Genomic DNA, 22,624 nt, shown 5'->3' on the forward strand with positions numbered 1-22,624 from the left:
GAAAAAAAAAAAAAAAAAAAAAGAAGCAAGAAGCAAATTCTCCCCTAGAGCCTCTGGAGGGAGTCCAGCCCTGCTAATACCCTGGTTTGGGGTCATTCAAACTGATTTCTGACTTCTGGCCTCCAGAAATGTGGGAGGATAAACTTCTATTGTTTAAGGTGTCAGGTTCGCGGTAATTTGTTACAGCAGCCACAGAAACTAATACACACACGGAGTAAAAATCTCATTACTCTGACCAGTGTGACTGAACTGAATCTCTGGGGGAATTTCCTTTATGCTGGGATAAGTGATGGCTATACCACCAGTTACATCTACATGGATATGTATACAGGCGTACCTTGGAGATACTGAGGGTTTGGTTCCAGACCACCACAATGAAGCAGCTATCACAATAAAGTGAGTCACACGGGGGCTTCCCTGGCGGCGCAGTGGTTGAGAGTCTGCCTGCCAATGCAGGGGACACGGGTTCGAGCCCTGGTCCGGGAAGATCCCGCATGCCACGGAGCAACTAAGCCCGTGAGCCACAACTACTGAGCCTGCGCATCTGGAGCCTGTGCTCCGCTACAAGAGAGGCCGCGACAGTGAGAGGCCAGTGCACCGCGATGAAGAGTGGCCCCCGCTTGCCGCAACTAGAGAAAGCCCTCGCACAGAAACGAAGACCCAACACAGCCAAAAATAAATAAATAAATAAATAAAATTAAAAAAAAAAAAGTCACACGTACTTTTTGGTTTCTTAGTGCATATAAAATTATGTTTACACTACTCTGTAATCTATGAAATGTACAACAGAATTATGTCTAAAAAAACAATGTGTATACCTTAATTTAAAAATATTGCTAAAAATTGCTAACCATCATCTTACAATGCAAGGTTGCCACAAACCTTCAATTTGTAAAAAACTCAATTATCTGCAAAGCACAATGAACAAGGTATGCCTGTATGTTTATTATCATCATCATCACTATTTTTCTACTCTTTACCAGACAGAAAGTTCCACGAAGGTTATAACCCTTTCTCTTTTGTTCACATTTATACCCAGGTCTCTGCTTAGCAGCTGTCACATAATAAGTGCTTTACAAATAATTGTTGAATGAATGAAAAATATTGCTAAAATAGCACAAAATGAGAAAAACACAAACAACAAATGGTAAAAATAACTACAAAAAAGAGTGTACCAGAAGAGAACTGAATAGTCAAATACCCATTACTAGCAATCTAAATAGAGATTTAGGTCAGTCTGACCCCATGGGTGGGAATGCTTTCCAGCATATAGAGACTTGTACGTTAATACTTGCTAAATGTGAGTGTATTCTGGCATTGATACATTTTCGGTCAATTTCATCAGCACAACCTCAGGGTATCCTCAAAGCTCAAGCTGGTCTATTAACGTCTGAGAGCTAATGTACCTGGTGCCCATTCCTGTAGGCTGAAATCGCAGGGCGGGAATGTAGCAGTTCTGGCCTGTGAGCTATTGTTACCTGCTCAGTTGGGATAGCACAGTATTCTTCTATTCTGCTTTTTAAGTGAAAAGATCTATCATGAGCCAATTCAGAATGACGGGGACTAGAACACTACCTGTTCAATGTTGCAAAATATACCGGATTATGCTGCCTTGTTTGTGCCATTCCTAAAGTGACTGGGTTAAGGCAACATAATCGTACTTGTCTTGGAGCCTTCACAACTGTGAGTGGAGTGTCACATGAAATTATTCAGAGAACAAAAATTTTCAGCACTTAACTGAAATTCCAGCTTGCACTCCTATTTAATTATAACCCAAACAGTCTCGCACTCAGCTGCCCAGTAAGGTAAAGAATCTGGTAACAATTCCTTGGCAAAGAGAATTTGAGAATAGCTTTACTTGAGGCCGCCTAGCCTAGAACTTAGGGACGCTCACGCCAGGCCTCTACAGGGACCCAAAGGCTGAGGCTCTGCTTTGCCTTCCCCCTCTTTATGCCTGCACGGCTTCCCTCTATCAGCCGCGTGGACCCCCAAGGGTGAGTGTGGATCAGGCCTGTCGCCGGCTGTTCAGGCCACACTCTGGCCCTGTGCTTTCTGCGCCTGACACAAGGTGGAGTGATGGGTTAGACAGGGATGGAACCATCAAACACTTTCATACCAAACTCTCTGCACCCCCTCAGGATTCTGAGCTATTCGAATTCAGGTAAATGCCTCCTTTTCCAAAATGCTACTGTTTTTCAGGAATGGTTCTTAACTTTTTAAAGGTCAAAGCCTTTTATGAGAAACAGAAAAACAACAGACCCTCTCCCAACCAAAAATGCTTATGCAAACCCATAAAAGTTAAAAAAAAAAAACCAGAAAAAACAAACGTGACCTTTTCTACACCATACAGGAAAATATTTATCTTTTAAGGGCTAAGATATTTATTTACCCTTAAATTAGGATGAATAAGGCCAGACTGCCCAGGTTAGACTCTCCATCTCTGTCATTCAGTAGCTGTACGACCTTGGACAAGTCATTTGATCTCGCTCTTCCTCAGTTTCCTCATTTGTAAAATAAGAGTGACAATAAAAGCACCTACCACAAAAGATCATTACGAGGAAATAATAAATTCAATATGTAAGGTGCTTACAATGGTGCCTGGAGTTAAACAAATATATATGGAGCTTTGACTATGTAGGTAGGTGCTGTTCTAAGACTGAAGGCAATGAACAGAAATTACTGCTGTCAATGGGGCAGGTGTTTTTAATGTAGAGCTTAAATTTTCATAGAAATCTTATAGTGTATTTCATAGTAATTAAAAATATCTTCTTATGTATATTTTCTCTTTGTTCAGATAATAGATAAGTAAGATTTAATACAGATTTCCCATCTGGGATGCTGTAGGTTCACAGAGCTCAGATCTAGACAGTTTTAATTTATGTTTCATCCTCATTCCACACCTGACAGCCTTTCTGCATAAATAATTTGGGCTGTGAGGACTCACCCTTAACTTGGCATAGGTATTTATAAAATGGGAGAAAAGCCAGATTCCAGGAAAACAATTTATTCTGTTCCATCCCTCAAGTTTTACTCATTCATCTGTTATGCTTAAAAATCAATTAGCACTGTTCATACACTGTATCAACAGCTTTATTTAGGATTAACTACAGAGCTGGGCAAATTTAACTGCAATTTCCCTACCAATGATGCTCTAAAAACAATGCCTGGATTTCAGGAGCTAATGAAGGTCTCTTTTGACTATGACATATTTTTAAAGTTCTTATGCTTTTATTTTATCTTTCTGCCCTGTGCCTTCCTGTCTCCATCTGTCCTCTCTCCCATCAGCACCAGGATATCATATTTCAGGTTGATTCTTGGGGACTTCCTCCCTTTTAAAAAATTATTAGGAAATAATTATTGAGTCACAGGAAGTTGAAAAGAAATGTGCAGGGAGGTCCTGTGCACCCTTTACCCAGCTTCCCTAAATATTAGCATCTTTTAAAACAACTGTATAATATTAAAACCAGGGCATTGACATAGGCTCAATCCATGGAGCTTATTCAGATTTCATTGGGATTTACTTTTTAAGTAACCAGTTATTACATTTGGTAAGCATCGGTTATGATCACAATGAAGGCTGAAATTCACTTCTTGTGTGTGTATTTGGTGTGGGCCTGTGTGTGCACATGTGTGTGTATCCATTTCTGCGTGTGTGTGTGTGTGTGAGAGAGAGAGAGAACAAACTCTGACCCTACCCATTTCATGAGACTTTTGGGGAACAAATGGGAGAATTTTAGGTAAATACTGTTCATAAACTGTAAAGTGCTAGATAAATAAAAAGCATTATATTGTAGTATATGTCTAATGCTCTGTTCAAGAAAAAAATGTCTCATTAGTAGGGTACACAGAGAGTAGGTAGAGCCTACTTACCTGTATAAGGAGGGTGTGTGTGTGTGTGTGTGTGTGTGTGTGTGTGTGTAGGGGTATTTAGGAGTCTCAGCAAAATCCCATCTGAAAACACAGTCACACAGTTAGAAGGGACCTTGGGACCAACTGTTCCAGCCCTCTACACTGTACACATATTTTGAAATACTCTTGCTGGTTAGTCTTCTAATCTCTGATTAAAACTTCAAATGATGGGCACATACTGACTTATGATTCAGTCTTTCCCGATGCGTTTAAAGGTCCTTTCTTATAATAAGCTATAATCTGCCTTCCCTGTGGCTTTTATCCACTGGTCTGGGTTCTGCCATCTGCTGCCTCACACAATGGAGGACAAGTGAAGGCAGCCATCGTTCCCCTGAGTCTCTTCTCTACCCTAAACAAGGCAAGTTCTTCTTCCCATACAAGACTGCTTGACTCCGGATGAGCTTATTGTTCTTTCCAAGGATGGAACCAGGATCAAAGCACAGTGGGGTGTGAGCTGAACAGCTTATTCAGAGCTGGACCAGTCTCCTCCTCTGTCTGTACATGATGTTTGTATTAATGGCCCCTATGATTACATTAACATATTTTTGTGTTTTTCTTTTTTTCCCCTCAACTTGCTTCATTTTTCTCTTGAAATCAATTGAAATCCCCCAGGCTTTTTTTTTTTTTTTTTCAGGTTTTGTTATTTAGCCATTCCTTCCTGATTCTGCACATAGGTAGCTAGTTTTCTGGGCAAATGAGCAGGACTTCATGTAGATAGATTCTTATTAAATTAGGCCTATTGTACCATTCTATTGATATTTTTTGTATCCAGACTCTATCACTAAATGTATTTACTGTCCCTGCTGGCTGCATGTTGGCTGTAACCTTTATATACAGCCCTTTAGGTCCTTCTCAAAATTGCTGATGAAACACTTCGGTATAAAAGGGTGAAAAGGAGATCATTAGAAAGCTATAAATTCTAACTGTAACATTGTGACCTCCTGTTACCCTTAAATTTTAATTGAGCATTCAGCTCTAAATTTTTACTGAGGATTGACCTAAGAAGTAGCCATGCGCAAAAAGCCTCTGCATTTTCTATAAAATTGTATTAGGTGATTCAATATCTCATTTGTAAAAATCCCATGGGAAATTTCTCCTGGAACTCAGGGATAGAAAAAAATCCCTGTCAATGACAGCTGAGCTGGTATGAGTTTCCTTCTGTATTGATTTCTAAGAGGCTAAGAGAAAAAAAAGTACTTGCTCTACTGCTGTATCTTTTCTTTATTTCTATTTATTGATTTTCTTCCTTTCTATCCCACTTCATTACCTAACATGCCATGTTAATAATTCTGTATTAACATATTTTACTTTTTATCAGATATCATGATATATCCTTTCTAAAAGCAGGTAGGGCATAAAAACAAACATGCATAATTAAGACATCTTTTCATCTGTCTTTTCAGATGTTTAAAGGTCCATGCAACAATTTCTTTACTTTTCAAGTAGGACACTAGGAAATTTTCCCCAGAGTACTTGTACTGAAGTAGTAAGGTTTGCTTCAGCCCTTCAAATCACTTCCTTCCAAAATTTGTTCTCAGTTTAGAATAGCATGTTCTGAAAATCTTCCATATTAATTTCCCCAAATGGTACTTTATTTTAAAGTGTAAATTTGATCATTTGCTAACATTTTCTCTTTTTGGCCCTTCCATTACAGAATTTTTTTTTTTCATTAAATACTGCTATCTGCCTGGAATTATTTATCCTGAAAAGACTTGTGGATTCAGTGTTAGGAGCCCAGGGTTGTTGCCTTGGATTAACTACTTTGTGTGACTATTGGAAACCTACTGGGTCATGAAATTTCTCATTTACAGAAGGAAAACTACCTTTTGATGAATATCTGATAAATATTAGTACTGCTAAAATGTATATAACTTACTTTTAAGTACTTTAAAATAGGTAGTTTATAATGTATAGTTTGATTATATAGATGTACAATGTTTTAAACTCCAACTTAGAAGCTTAAAGCAGTCTAGGTGGTCAGCAAACATATAGGGTGTTACCAAGGCAACATTCTAGAGGTTGGTCACTACAAAAGCATTTGTTATACCCATCTTGATGCTTTGTTTTATTAGCAACATATGTAAGAAATGGATTCTCACTGGCACAATTAGTGACTTATTAACTAGCATTATAAATGGAACTTAATCGACAAAATTAAAGGTTTTAAATATAAGTGGAATACTAAAGATTTTGGAGACGTCCCCCACCTTTGCAATGACCAGGTTACAAAACTCTTAAGGAGGCCCACAGCCTGTACCAAAGGATCAGTGGCCTAAGTTGAACACTAAAGCTTCTTATTTCCAACTGTCAGTCTAGTAGAATTTCTGGTTGTTTGATGCTGAATATAAAGATAACAAAATCCTGGCTCTGGAACGTTGTTTCATCTGCCTCAAGTAAACCTTTTCTTCAAGGTAATGATTGGAACATCTGAATGGGCAGAGAACTAGGATGTCATCAAACTTACGGAAGAGGTGGTATGAGTCTATTAATGCCTATTTGCTAGTAAATGTTTGCTAAAATATGCCTGTATGTGTAGCAGAATTTGCTTTAAAACTTATAACTGGCAATAGCAATATCATAGGGGGACTGCTAACCCTTTTCAACATTCTGCAGTAACCACACTTACCTATCAAAGGTGTGTATAACCAAATTATCACAGGATAGCTCTCAACAGACATTTTGCCTCATTTTAATTTTCATCAGAGCCCTTCAAATTAGTCACTACTCCCTTACTCAGATTAGGAAATGCAGGTTTAGGGGATATTAATCCATAAAAATATGGATATTGAGTGGTAGAGCCTGTTGCGTCTGATTCCATTGCTCCAATTCCTCCCGCAGACGCCCAGATAAAGTCACATGGTCATTGCAAGGAATGGATGAGTGGTTATGAAATGGCAGCAGCTGGGTTCCCTGCAAATGTATGGGTTAAACAAAGGCTCTTTAGCCCTTTTGACAGATAGCTTAAAGTCAACTCATATTAAATTGATTTAATATATATTTACTGTTGCTTTATATATATACACTTACTATTAATATAGTTTGGGTTCTTTTTTTGTACTTCTCATGTTTTAAAATCTATACTCTCTTTTGATCTACCCAATATATTCAGAGAAACTGTAATTTCATACACTGAGGCACAGATTACTCTGTGACATAATTGCATGACCTAGCTCTAGAGCCCTCTCCTAGAAAGCTCGACTATGAAATTGTCAGTTGAAACATGCTTTGAAAAAGTCATAGTTATCTAAAGGTCAATAAAAAGCTCATCTCAAAGCATTGTTGCACAGAAAAAAGTAAATGAAATGGTAATTTTAGAATTGGAGTGCTTAAGGGAAATAAAATATTCACGGACTGATGATTTTGATGTACATCAGAGATCAATGGAGTTGAATGAATGATTTTGGGTCCTATAAAACTACTAATCAGGCTAAAAAAAAAATACAAGATATAAATAGAAGAATTTACTCCATAGTTACCAACAAAATATCACATTCCAAATTCATTTATTTTGGATATTATGTCCTTAGCAGAAATCAATGTGGCCACAAATAACCCAAATCTAATTTATTCTTTAAAATCTTAAGTTCTTAGAAGACAGATCCTAGGTGAAGAGAAAAGTAAACTTTGATATGTTCCTATCTATACTTCTGAAATTTATGCTTTTAGGTTAATTATTTTTGATTTAAGTAGAAGTTATGGGGAAAAATTATTCATTTCACATGAAGCCATTTCATTAACAACTCGTTATTACATGTGGAGGTGATGGCATCCAAAGAATATGAGGTTATGAAAAAAATGTATGTTCTTAGTTTTAACTTTATGTGAAAACTAAAATAAATATGATGAATAGATAATATAATCAAACTTTTCCAGGAAAGAGGCTGATATATTTTTGTTATACTATAGCTGTATACCCGGCTTACAGAATTATCTGTGCATTAGCCTTTTCCATGTGTGCTATTATTACACATATTAAAATTATTCTTCCTCTTTAATGAAAATGAAAAATATATAGAGTGAGAAGTTTTAGCTTTATTTTTTAAATGTGTATATTTGCTTATAATAACTTTGAATAAAAGTGACTTGAAATTATGTTCTTTTAAATATTAATTCAATTATAGTATTATATGGGGGAAATTCTACTAGTTGGGATAATATCTTGGGATGATTTTCCCACTCGGTCCTACTTATCATCCCTGAATAAGACAAAATGATACATCAAAACTATAAAATTACTGCTTTTGTAGGCTTAATATCCATCAATGCTGAGGAAGCTGTTTGGACACAAAATTAAGATTTGTTCTAGGATTTCAACATTGACTTTAGTAACAGCAGGGGAAAAACAAGAATGTGCTTAGAGAGAAAAACCTCTGATTATGTTATGAACATACCACTCCATTCACTGATAGTAGCTGGTCTCCTCGCTTGAGGCCTCCGTGTCTTTCGGCCACCCCTCCAGGAATGATGCGAGAGATATAAATGGGGGAATTTTGCTCCTTTCCTCCCATCACATTAAAACCAAGGCCTTCATCTGTTTTTGGCAGCTCGACTACCCGAGGGTGGGAGTGGCCTTCACTAGCTGCAAAAGCTGCAACTGTTGCCTGAAAGAAAAGATGGTCATTTGGTGATAAAAACGAGGGAAATAAGGTTAATCATATGACTTGCAGTGTGTAGATCAGGCAACTCCTCCTATTTTACAGCATTCTCCTGTGAAAGAAAGAACACGAAAGGGAGGGGGCTTTCTTCATTTAGATGTCCTTTATAATTCCTTTCTTTGGTAAAGCTCAGCCCAACTATTGATATTTCCACCTTTCTAGACCTTACCCATTATGATAAAAATTTCCCTTCCTCATAAAAATCTTTCCCACTAACCTTGGTTAGATGCAAATCTTCCTATTCTTGGACTCCAAATAGCTTTGGTACATATAATACCTACATATGGTACATAAACTATAATTATTGTATATACTGTATATATGTTGACCATGGGCACCTGAAGGGCCGAGATTGTGGCTTACACTTCTTTGTATGACACACAGTCTAACTTGGTGTTTGCACATAAATGTATTCAATACACTGAGGAGCACTTATATGTATATATACTGGTGAATACATCTAGAATTTTGCTATTGCCAAACCACTGGCTTAGAAAATTTAGTTTCTTTTTCTTTTTAATTGAAAATGCCTAAAAGAAAAAAAAGCTAAAAGAAAATAATAGATTCAAACAGATTATAATTACTTCATATCAATATTCCATATTATTATGAGAGGTCCTCTTATCTGGCACAGGTTTTTCTCCCCTATATTTTACATTAATATTTCAACTACTGTAGTAACGTCGGCAAAATGAGCAGTCCATGGTTTTATACCTAGATGTACAAAATATCATTTAATATGGATATAACTTTATTTTAAAATTCATATATATTAATTTTAAAAATAAGTTGAAGGAAACAACTTACCATTAGTTTTCACCCCCCTCCCCTCCACGGAGAAGATTTAAATAGTTTCTATCAAGAAAAGATTCTTCTGCCTGCTTCTTATTTTCCACCTCTGGTAAACTGCCTTAACCACAGTTGGTTAGATACCTACTATAAAGTGATTTACTCAACACTGTGAAAATATTGATTCCCAACGACTGTACATTCTTTTCCACACACAGCATTATCACATCAATTTAGCATTATGCTACTGTCTGCATTTAGTGAAAGACAGTGAATGATGTGGAAATCATGGCTTGTTTTTAGCTACATGCATTTGCTCATGCAAACCTTGCTGTCATGCATAGATTTTAATGGCTGACATGGATGCAATGCAGACAGCCCAGAAACAACCAGAAGATACTGTGCTATTGCAACATTATGCTGTTTCCCTGCTGTTCTACATGAATAAGAAATGAGAATGGTGAAACGCTACATAATTCACTTTCCCCTTAATTAAACCATGTAGGGATCATTTTTCCGTGTGTGTTCCACTTCAGTACAAGCAAAGCATGATGTAATGATAATAGTACCCTCTTTTTGCCTGGGTTAAAAAAATCAAAAAACAAAAAAATCACAAATCTATAGTGTTCAGCTACGGAATGAAAACTGAAAAATCAGGAGAGAAACCAAACAAGAGGTGATGTAACACAAAAGAATTAAATGGAAAATTCTGATTATTTTCAGCAGTTCTTATTTCTTACACATATTAGAAAGAGAAAAGCTTTTAAAAAGCAAATGTGTATTTATTATAACATTTCTGTACTTGTAAGGTAAGAATTGCATTAGTGATTTTAGTTTAAAACTATTATTTCCTATGGTCTGTTTTCCAGATAATTTCATGATCCTACTGCTGTAACATTTTCATTCGGAAGGTCTCCGCAATCTCTGGATTTGAGTTTTTCAAGAGCAAATGTGGTCACTACCAAAACAGGTAACAGACCTTCCCTTTAGGTCAACATCATATTCATTCAGCTACTCTGCTGAGTACATGGAAGAATCCTGCATCAGTGGGTATCAGGTGAGTTCTTGTCATGTCTAGCTTGAGTAAAACTTTTAGACTTGTACAAATCTTCATGCGTTGAATAGGGAACAGGTTCTTTTGGATCAGAGGAATGTGTCAGAAAACCAAGAAGTATTTCATACAATGAACCAGCAGATTTGCTTGTGCCAAATGAACATTCAGTGAGTTTAATGAAATCATTCTCCTTTCTTAAGCTACAGAAGCAGCAGAAACGTTCAATTTTCCATTAGGATTTTTACCTGGGAAGTAGTACTGGTTCTAGACTCTGGGCTGCCACTGATGTCTAAATTCTCTTACAGTGTACACACGAGAATACCTGAAACACACACGCGCACAATCAATTACTAGATCACTGGGGTTAAGTATATTTTTAAAGTTACTCAAGTCTTACCTTTGCTGTGGCCCTGGCACGGAATTCGGGACAGCCATTAACAGTTATCGTTTCATGCATATATTGATACACCTAAAATGTTCACATAAAAAAAGAATGTGTAAGAACATTAAGAATATCAATTCTTTCATTGCAGGTAGGACAATAAATTTTCATTGTAAGACAGAAGTTCCCTATCACAAAATAAAATAGGTTTGAATCAATTATCCTGATGATTTGGACCAAAAATCCCTCCTATTTTTTTTTTTTGGCAGGGGCAGGCGGTGGTTAGCGCAGAGAAGAGAGGGCAATCACTTTTATTCACTTTTTAATTTGGTTATCCATGTTTATCAAGTGACAAAACTTTTATATTTGGTTTTATAAAAACCGCTGTTGGTAAAATTTTTTACCATTATTTATAGTTCTATCTCTCAAATATGTAATAAAAATAATGTATATAGTTATTTCCTGAATCTAGGTAACATTTTAAACATAGTTTTCTAAGTTAATATTCCACAGAGCTGGGCTTCCCTGGTGGCGCAGTGGTTGAGAATCTGCCTGCCAATGCAGGGGACATGGGTTTGAGCCCTGGTCTGGGAAGATCCCACATGCCACGGAGCAACGAGGCCCGTGAGCCACAATTACTGAGCCTGCGCATCTGGAGCCTGTGTTCCGCAACAAGAGAGGCCCGCGCGCCGTGATGAAGAGTGGCCCCCACTTGCCGCAACTAGGGAAAGCCCTCACACAGAAACGAAGACCCAACACAGCCATAAATAAATAAATAAATAAATAAATAAATAAACCCAAAGTTTAAAAAAAAAAAATTACTTAAATATTCCACAGAGCTGGGATTACAATATCTTTTCCTTGCATGTTGGAAGGTATGCAAGTTGGAATGTGTTACTGATACAGATTCATAATTCATAACTATAGAGATTCAGGAGCAAAGACAAGTAAAGTAAGAGATTCTTGGAATTAGTAATACAGAACAACATATCAACTATGGGTTCATATTAACATTTAGATGAAATAGAAAGAATGGGGGGTAAAATCTGGACCCAGAATGATGTCATAGAAAGCATACAGGTTTTGCTGACTAACAGACCTACGTTTGAGCCTTACAATACAATTGGGGAACTATGAGGTCTTGGTTGAACTACTTTACCACTTTGACGCTCTTTTTGCCCATCTGAATAATGGGTAAAGAATATTTATTTATCTCTTGTAAAAATAAAATACAGTGTGTGTGTGTGTGAAAAAAAAAAAAAAAAAAAAGAATATTTATTTAGTATTTTTTTTTTATGCAGTATACATTGTATTACTTTGTACTAATACAGTCTCATATTACAAAGGCAATTTAGTGGAAGAATGTTTCTCTTGATATTTGAATAATCTGAAAGAACACAAACAGAATTATACATAAAAACATACTCATTTGGATAACAACAACAACAACAGAAAAAGACAAGTTAAATGACAAAAAAATTTTCCTTTCTTACAGGTGGACATTGAAGTGGACCTAATTCGGTTTTCTTTTTAAAAGTCTCCAAAGACAAAAGCAGCTTAAAATCTAATTAAAATGAATAAAAAATGTTTACTAAATTACTGGTCTTTGGCACCATTTTCTGTTTTCTGCTGTTTTGATGAAGGTTCTTCTTTGTCTGTTTCTTCTCTTGCTGTTTTTACTGGTCTAGATGCACCATTTTCATCATGTTCATCATCACTATCAAATTTAGTTTTCTTGCCCTGAAACTGTACTTTTCCTTTAGCAGACCCAATCTGGGCAGCTTTATTTCCCTTTCCTTTTCCTTTAAATCTGTGACCTTTTGACTTCTATTTGCTTAGGGATTCTTGTTGATCTTCTATTATTTTTTTCAATGCTTCTTTTTCCACATCTCCTTGTAGAACTTCCCAGGTGACCTCTTTGTTCCTTAATTGTAGGTTACCATTATTTGCATCTTTTGCTTTATCCAGTGCTTCCTTAGCTTTTTCTTTAAACAGAATTATTCCCTCTTTGGCTCCTCTGACAAAGTCTATCCATTTTATTTCACCATGATTTGAGAAAAGGACATGCAAATCTTCTCTACACGTCTGATCATCTAAGTCCCCCGAGAATTTCAGCAAGCAGCCAATCTTTTCTTCTAGAGATTTCATTTCAGCATTTTCTGCTAACTTTTTTCTTCTTGCTCGTGTTTAGCTCGTAATTCAGCTTCTATTTTATTTTGCTTTCTTTCTTCATTTTTTTTGCAAAGTAATCTTCCTTGAAAAGTATTAGCAGGTCTGTGTCTTTGTACTTCTGGCCAGGGGTCTCAACAGACTTCTTAGCAGATTCAATAGTATCAAATACAGCAAATATTGATCCCTTAAATACTTTGTGCAATGTTCTTCTCATCTGAATATTTAGTACCTGACCTTTATCTTCCAACCATTCTTTTATGTCATCAAGGGTTGCATCAATTGGGAAGCCTTTAATATAAACAGGTCTGTTTTTTACATCATTTTTATACTCATCAGTCACTTCAGGGAGGGGTTTGCTTGGAGATCTTCTAATTTTAGTTTTATCTTCACTTATTTCCATGAGTTCTGCCTTTGATTTGTTCAATGCTTCTACTATTACATTAAAGTCTGTTGTTAGACGGTTTAACCTATTAAATTTTATCATTATCTCCAAAGGTACCCAGCCTTCATCCAGTTTGATCTGTTCCTTTAAAAATTTGTCACGTGGCAAATTGAAGTCACCAAAATAATACTCGATTTGATGACAGATTTTGGCCTCCAGAGCAGCCATTTTTTCATTATCACCATTTTCTGCCATTCTGGCTATCTTTACGTTCCCGGTCCCACAGAGACGCGCCACAGGGTCACTAACAGCGACCGCAATATCTCCCCTCCCCAGCACCGCCGGCTTGCCCGGTGCACCTAAAGAAGATGGGGGCTGTCCCGGCCAGTATGGTTGTTTTTATTTGAAAAAATACTTTCAAAACGCCATCCACAGCAGGTACTCCTTAGACAGCAGATATTATTACTAATTATGATTCTAGACACAACTATACAAATTATTGAAACATAATAGAAAAACTGTTTTTCCTTTAAACTACCAGGGATGGGGGTTAGGAAATCAGTCGTAAATAAATTGCTCAATTTTAAATAAACTGAAGTATAGAGGATGACTTTTAAATGATAGTTTGAAGAAGATATTTTGAAAACATAAGACGATTAAATATGCTTGATTATATGCTCATTTTGAAGATTTAAATAATAAATTTGTAAATATCTACTGCATAAGGCACAGAGGTAAAAGTCCATTTGGTATTATGCTGGAGTATTTTTCAGGAGTGACCCATTAGCTACATCAGTAAAAGATGAAATAGGAAAATTTTAATTGAAGATTTTTTCCTTTCTATAAATCTTATTTTATATGCTTAAGTCAAAAATTATTAAGGTGAATTCAAAATTTGATTAATTCATCCATTCAACAACCATTCATTGAATGTCTGGGACTGATTTCCCAACATTTTTTTTTTTTTTTTTTTTTTTAATTTATTTATTTATTTATTTTTGGCTGTGTTGGGTCTTCGTTTCTGTGCGAGGGCTTTCTCTAGTTGTGGCAAGTGGGGGCCACTCTTCATCGCGGTGCTCGGGCCTCTCACTATCGCGGCCTCTCTTGTTGCGGAGCACAGGCTCCAGACACGCAGGCTCAGTAGTTGTGGCTCACGGGCCTAGTTGCTCTGTGGCATGTGGGATCTTCCCAGACCAGGGCTTGAACCCGTGTCCCCTGCATTGGCAGGCAGATTCTCAACCACTGCGCCACCAGGGAAGCCCTTCCCAACATTTTTTATTGGCTCATTTCTCAAATATATTTGGTTGAATCTCCACTAATGCTGATTCATCTTTCCCAGGTAGCATATTTAGGAGGAGAAAGACAAAGTGGTCTGGAGGAGAGAGGTAGGAGCACTACTCAGGATCCACCTTTTATCCTTATGTTTCCACTAAATAACTGGGGTATTCAGTTTCTGTGGGAAATCTGAACAGGAAGAGAACAAGTTTCCAGAAGAGCATTTTGTGGAACTGGGACCTGTTAATGCAAATTCTTTAGGTTATCAAAATAACTGCTAAGCGTGTTTCCATGTTATTTCCTTGAAAGTGCATCGTTTTGTTTCACAGAAATGGCCCTTCCACAAATAAATGCCACTTACTTGCTCTTACAGCCCATTTAAGAGGAGGATTTTCTCCAGCCTGCTTGCCTGTTTCTCTTGTTAATAAACTCTCTCAAATTTGACCCATTTGCTCCATCCTAACTTATTTATTATCTGTTGCTCGAAGCACGGCATTAATGTCTTAATTGGGTCTCTCTACCACCAAAACACTATAGACTTTAGTTATCAACATCAAGTACCTACCTGACCATACTGCTGCTGTGCTCTTGGCTGTCTGCTGCCCTTACAGTAAAGGTTGCAAAGTCAAATGCTTACAAAAGTCAAGCTAGTGAAAATAATGCAGAGCACAGCCTCCTCTTTAGTCTTGTTTTCCTAATTCCTTTTCTCCTCCCTGACCATTACCCAAACATATCACACCCTCTTAGTTGCCCAGGCTTTTGCACATGCTGTATGTTCTGTGTGGAATGCCCTTCCATCAGGAAGACTCTTATTTATCTAAGTTTAACACAATCATTAGAGGCTTAATTCAAATATTGTCTTCTCTGTTAAACATTCTCTGCCTTCCTCAAGCAGAGTAAATTTCTCCCTCCTTGGCTCCTGGCCAACTGAGTTTGTCTGGAGTCATTGCGGTCATCTTTTCTGGGGGAGTGACATGTTTGTTTGCATTCAAGGATGTTTATGACGACAATCATGTAGCAAATAATTGGGGGAGGAGGAATGGTTGTCATCAATTGATTAAACCAAAAACTATGTTTTTTTAACCAAGGAGGTAAAAGGCCTGTACACTGAAAACTAATAAGACATCGATGAAAGAAATGAAGAAGACACAAATAAATGAAAAGATATTACGTACTCATGGACTGGAAGAATTAATATTGTTAAAATGACCATGTCACCTAGAACAATCTACAGATTCAATGCAATTCTTAACAAAATTCCAATGGCATATTTCACAGAAATAGAACACAATCCTAAAATTTATATGGAACCACAAAAGACCTTGAATAGACAAAGCAATCTTGAAAAAGGAGAACAAAGCTGGAGGCATCACACTCCTTGTTTTCCAACTATATTACAAAGCTGTAGTAATCAAAACCGTATGATATTGGTATAAAAACAGACACATAGATCAATGGGACAGAATGGAGAGCCCAAAAATAAACCCATACATGTATGGTCAATTAACTTATGACAAAGGAAGCAAGAATACACAATAGGGAAAGGACAGTCTCTCCAATAAATGGTGTTGAGAAAACTAGACAGCCACATGCAAAAGAATTAAACTATTATATTGGACCATACACAAAAATTAATTCAAAATGGATTAAACACTTGAATGTTAGACCTGAAACCGTAAAACTCCTAGAAGAAAACATAGGTGGTAGATCCTTGATACCAATCTTAAAGATTATTTTTTGGATCTGACTCTAAAAGCAAAGACAACAAAAGCAAAAATAAACAAATGGGTCTACATCAAATTAAAAAGCTTCTACACAGCAAGGGAAATCATCAACAAAATGAAAAAGCGACCTACTGAATGGGAGAAAATATTTGCAAATCACATATCTGATAAGAGGTTAATATCCAAAATATATGAAAAACTCACCCAACAGCAAAAACAAAAATGAAACAATCCAATATAAAAATGGGCAGAGGATCTGAATATTTTTCCAGAGAAGACATACAGATGGCCAAGAGGCACATGAAAATATGCTCAACATCACTAATCATCAGGGGATGCAAATCAAAACCACAATGAGATATCACCTCATACCTGTCAGAATGGCTATTACCAAAAAGACAAGAAATAAGTGTTGGAGAGGATGTGGAGAAAAGGAAACCCTCATGTACTGTTGGTGCCATTGTAAATTAGTGCACCACTATGGAAAGCATTATGGAGGTTCCTCAAAAAATTAAAAATAGAACTACCATATGATCCAGTAATTTCACTTCTGGGTATTTATCCAAAGAAAATGAAAACACTAATTTGAAAAGATATATGCACACCCATGTTCACTGCAGCATTATTTAGGGGAGCCAAGGTATGGAAACAACCTAAGTGAACATCAGTGGATAAACAGATAAAGAAGATATGGTATATACATGCAATGGTATACTAGTCAGCCAAAAAAAAAGAGTAAAATCTTGTTACTCATAACAATGTAGATGGATCTTGAAGGCATTATGCTAAGTGAAATAAGTCAGACAGAGAAAGATAAATACCACATGATCTCACTTATATGTGGAATCTAAAAAAACCAAAACAAACAAACAAATAAAACCAAGCTCATAGATACAGAAAACGGATTGGTGGTTGCCAGAGAGGGGAGTTGGGAGTGGGCAAAAAGGTACAAACTTCAGTTACAAAATAAGTCATGGGAATACGGTGGACAGCATGGTGACTACAGTTAATAATACTGTATTGCATATTTGAAAGTTACTAAGAGAGTAAATCATAAAAGTTCTCATCACAAGGAAAAAAAAATTGTAACTATTCATGGTTATGGGTTTAAACTAGACTTACTGTAGTGATTATTTCACAAGGTATACAAATATTAAATCGCTATGTTGTACATCTGAAACTAATATATGTCAATTATACTTCAATAAAAAATAAAAATAAGGAGGAAAACTGAAGCACAAAAGAAAAACTAATTTTGTAAGAGCCTGAGATAAAGCAAATACAAATTAAGAATAATTATCCTTAACACCCCAATTTGAACTGTGAATTTAAAAATGTGCTATGCAAGAAGTAGTACTATATATAGATAATTGCACAGGCTCTGGAGATGGCTTGGAAACAAACCCTGGGCCACTTATTAACTGTATGATTTTTGTCAGTTACTTGATTTCTCTGGGGCTCAATTTTTGCATTTGAAAAATGTGCTTAAAGCATCAATTAACTTCTAGGTCTGTTGTGAAGATTCAATAAGATAAGAACAGTTTGTAGGATGTAGTAAGTGCATAAAAAATTAGTTATTATCATTACTATTTATTTAATGTTTCCCAATGTATTTGACCCTGGGATCTTTGAGGAAGAATCCTCTAGGACTAGGAGTCTATGAACACTTTTAGAAAGAACTGATCAAAGACTGTAGTTCTCAACTAGGGGAATTTTGCCTCCGCCTCCAGGAGACACTGGGCAATGTCTGGAGACATTCTGGGTTGTCACAAATGGGGAGAGGGACGGTGCTGCTGGCATCTAGTAGTCGACATGCCCAGTAGCCAGGATGCTGCTAAACATCCTACAATGCTCAAGGCAGCTCCCCACAATAATGAATTATCTGCCAAAATGTCAGTGATGCTGAGATTGTGAAACCCTGAACTAATGAATCAAGCTATATATTTTCTTTTGATGTGTAATAATTAGTGAGCTGTAAAACAACACTTGTATAGCACTGAGTGAAGGGTCTCGTAAATGTTCAGTAAATAATTTTTGGAGTCAAATATCATGATTCTGGTGCACATTTAACAAGGACTTACTGTAGGCCAAGAGTAGTGCTAAGCATTTTATATTTATGAGTTCATTTAATTCTCACAACTTGTGATTCAGGCATTCTACACACAAGAAAACAGCCATGGAGATGGTAACAAAACCACAAATGCACAGCTAGTTAGTGGCCAATTTGGCACAGAAATTGATATCTGGTTGCCTCCCAAATGTTTCCTCTTTTAACCACAGCAGGTTTTCTTATATTGAGACAACATCGGACCACTACTATTTTGGCAGCATGCGTTGAAACAGATGTGCAGATGTCACAAGTACTTATATTTTGCATAAAAGTTTCTGGGTTTTATACGGTGTCTACCACTATACAAGTGGTGGCTGCCAATCAACAATACGGTTCTGAAACCAACAAATGCGCCACTGCAAATGAAAGTGAAAGAGCATTTTAATCCTCTTTTCCGGTTATAACATACTAAGATAAAGTGAAATAAATCCAGTATTATTGTCAGTCTTTTTTCCTATAAAATACAATAGATTCTGATAGTTGGTTTTCAAAAGTGATCTAAAAAGGTCATGGTCTAGTTATAGAGTCAAGTCAAAACTTGGAGATATTAATTCTATTTCCATTAGCTATGTCATCTTAGGAACGTTTCTTAGCTTTTTACTTCCTAAGGGGCAAAACCTATCCCTGCCTATCTTACTTTTCAAGGACAATTGTAAGAGTATAAAGTTTTGAAGAAAGGTGTTAGGGAAAGCTAAAGTATTTCCCAGATACCCTGAGAAAGTTTCTGAAGGGGAAAACAGAAAATGGTTGTATGAGCTTCTTCAAGGGACAGTGCATGGGGCTTATGGTCCTCTGAATCTTTTGGGTCCCCAAATGTCTGGCAACCTTTAACTACAGCATTTCTAAGCACATTCTATTGGATAATATGGGTTTAATTCCTAGTGAAAGTCAAATAATTTATAAAAACTCTTGTATAGAGTTTTAGTTTACATCTTAGTCAATAATTTCCTAACCTTGAATAAATCCCACAAATTCAATAGCATTTTGTATTTTTAGAACCTATTCTAAGCTACTGACAATTTACAAATACAGATCAATTCAATAAAGGCAGTGGAATTGTGGTGAGTTGGTTCAAAAAGATTCATTTATTCATTCATTCAACTAATATTTACTTACAAGCTATTCTAGTCAGTAGGTTAGGCACCTGGGCCAAAATATGAAAAAAAAATATTGGCTGTTTCTAAAACTTTGAATTAGTATTAATGTTCATTATAGAAGGAGTGTTTTAAAATATTTTAAGTGAATAGTTTAAATTTTACTTTTCTTTATATTAAAAAGCAGATAGCCGACCTTTTCTGGATGGAAAGTTTGTCACTGGGAGAATATCAAGTACAAATGTCATAAAAGCTTCTCTTCTGGACCAAATTTACAACAGAATTCCCAGTTAGAGTTAAAACAAACAGCTAAAATTCAAGTGCAAGAGGATTCTTGCTTCTGAGCTCTCATTTATCATAGACTATGTAGACAATATCGCAATATAAACTTTACACTGAATCATTCTTCTTGATCTTGAAAACCCCGATTGGTACAGAGGTGTAGGAAAGGGATGACAAATCTATATCATCAGTTTCCTGCCCTTTGCTCCTTTTCTATGTGACTTTAAGGGACCTGCTATCTGTGCATCTTAGTTTTCTACTATGTAAAATGCTATCTTCAAGAGTCAGCCAAAGAAGACAAAGTATGTGGCTTCATGAACCATAACCTGTTATTCTTATACTTTTATTATGATAGCTGCTATATTTCTATTATTACTATTATATGCGTGTCTAAGATTTGGTTGGAACGATGCCTTTAGAATTTAGCTGCTTGGTGAGAAGTGTGGAAAAAATTGAGTTCAAAACTAGATTCTGATTGTTCTGTCTTCCGCTCTTGCAGATAGCTGTGTTAACTCTTGTATTTTGATGTTAATTAAAGTTGCTGCGTGAGGCAAACACTACTTAGGCTCACCTTACCCCACCCCCATTTTCCACTCCCTCCTCCCAGCACTGCCTGGCCACATGACCCAGTTCTGTCCAGCGAGAATTCAACTGGAAGTAGATGAGAGGCTTCTGTGAAAGTGTTGCTGTTTTGGTATAAACACTGTCCGTTTCCTCACCTCTATTTCTCTTCCTGATTGTGGATATTATCAGCTGTAGTAGCAACCTGTAACTGCAAGAGAAAGGCCAAGGAAACACACAGACATCAGCTCTGATCCCATGGAGCTCCTGAATCCCTGTGAGCAGCTGCCTACTCTCAACTAACTGTAATGAAGAAAAACAGTCTATTTGTTTCAGCCACTGAAGTTGGATTTTCTGCTACTTTCAGCCAAGAGAATTCCTCATTGCTATATTACTCAAGTAAATGTTTTACAGAACTATGCTATATTTAGAGCCTGTTTTCTTCTAGCCTCTTCCAATTCCAAAAGTTATAATTTTTTCATTAGAAATCAAAGCAAATTTGTTAATATGAGGGTTTAGAAACTAAGAGAGGATAGACTAAAGTCACAGTAAAAAAAAGATGCAGAAACTAACTCTTGGAAAAACACTGTTAGGAATATGAAAAGACAAGCTGACTAAGAGGAAATGTTTGCAAAACACATAGCTGATGATGGCCTCCTATCCAGAATATAGAAAGAGTTTTCAAAAGTCAATAACAAGACAACAACCCAATTAAAAATTGGGTAAAGTATCTGAACAGGCATGTCATCAAGAAAGGTGTATGGGTGGCAAATATGAAAAGATAATCAACATCATTAGTTGCTGGGAAATTCAAATTAAAATTATAATTAGACACATGTACACACTTATTAGAATGTCTAGATTTTAAAAAATCCCAACAATACCTAGTATGTGCAAAAACGTTGAACAACTGGAACTCTTGTGGGAATAGAAAATGGCACATCCACTTGAGAAAACAAATTAATAGTTTTCCACAGATTTAAACCTAAGCTTGTAAGATTCACTTATCTACATTTAGCTATTTATCCAAGATAAATAAAAAATGTATATTCATACAAAAATTAGGTACAACCACACTTTATTCATAATCACCACAAACTAGAAAAAACTCAATAGGCTTCAACTGTGGATGAATATCAAATGGAAGCACATCCATACAATGGAATACTGCTAGGCAATAAAAAGGAACAAACTACTCATACATGCAACAATGTGGATGAATTTCAAATCTATGTTGCTAAGTGAAAGAAGCCAGACTCTATAGATTTCATTTATATGATACTCAGGAAAAGGCAAAATAATAAGGACAGAAAACAGATCAAAGGTTGTCAGAAGCTGGGGGTGGGATGAATTGACTACCAGGTATGACAAAATCTGCGGGGTGTTGGAACTGTTCTAATATCTTGATAAAGGTTATGGTTAACATGATTGTATGGGATTACTAAAACTCTGAAACTGTACACTGAAAAGGGGAAATATTACTCGATGGCAATTATGCTTCAATAAACCTGACTTTTAAAAAACAGAAAATATTTCTTAAGAGATGAAAATATTCAGAAACTTAATTGTTATTTTGGAAACCTAAAATAAAGACTTTAAAACACAAAAACCTACAGATATTTAAGAAAGTATTTAATATAATAAAAAGATAACATTAGCCCCCATTCCTCAAAGTTTATCAGTGTGGAAAGCAACATATACTTTAATGGATGGTAATATCTCTTTCAAAGTGTCTTATTATAGATGGGCTAGCTACTAAAATGTCAATAGAATTATAATCTAGATTAAATAAACTTCTCTATATCAGTGACTGGAAAAAAGAAATAAATTTTTCAGCAACATTGTGAAAAATGAAAATGGCATTAAACCAAGTTACCTCAAGAGGGAAAATAGTAGAAAGACATATGATCAGATTAGAGAAAATGAATGAGAAAGTCTAAATGAGAAAATTACATGGTCCAAATCCTACCACATTATAATATTCATTAAAGCTTCTTATATGTAGGTTTTTATTAAAAAGCAAGCAAGAACGTACTTTTTTAATAAGAAAAAAAGCAATGTTAAGTATTAAGACTGATATTTATATCTATAGCTATCTATAATTTTTTTAATGGATTTCTTGATTTTTCAGATTTGGAAACTGAGATAAGAGTTGAATAAAGTTATTTGATGTGGACTCTGATTTTAAAATACTTAAATATTTTCATAACACTAAAAGTGAAGACTGAGCCCCCT

General features: G+C 36.0%; 1 protein-coding gene and 1 pseudogene across 7 annotated transcripts in view; both read right to left on the reverse strand.

The window, feature by feature from the left end:
* Window positions 1-22,624, reverse strand: part of LIN7A (lin-7 homolog A, crumbs cell polarity complex component) — a 240,793-nt gene that overhangs the window by 31,032 nt on the left and 187,137 nt on the right. For all 7 annotated transcript variants that reach the window (XM_059936604.1, XM_059936602.1, XM_059936607.1 and 4 more), the window contains 2 exons: window positions 10,805-10,876; window positions 8,301-8,510 (listed from right to left, as the gene is read on the reverse strand). In XM_059936604.1, the coding sequence (XP_059792587.1) occupies window positions 8,301-8,510; window positions 10,805-10,876 (282 nt within the window). The remainder of the gene's footprint in view (window positions 1-8,300; window positions 8,511-10,804; window positions 10,877-22,624) is intronic.
* On the reverse strand, window positions 12,386-13,626 carry LOC132372630 (lupus La protein homolog; annotated as a pseudogene).

Source organism: Balaenoptera ricei, chromosome 10, assembly GCF_028023285.1.
Source record: "Balaenoptera ricei isolate mBalRic1 chromosome 10, mBalRic1.hap2, whole genome shotgun sequence".
Taxonomy (NCBI): domain Eukaryota; kingdom Metazoa; phylum Chordata; class Mammalia; order Artiodactyla; family Balaenopteridae; genus Balaenoptera; species Balaenoptera ricei.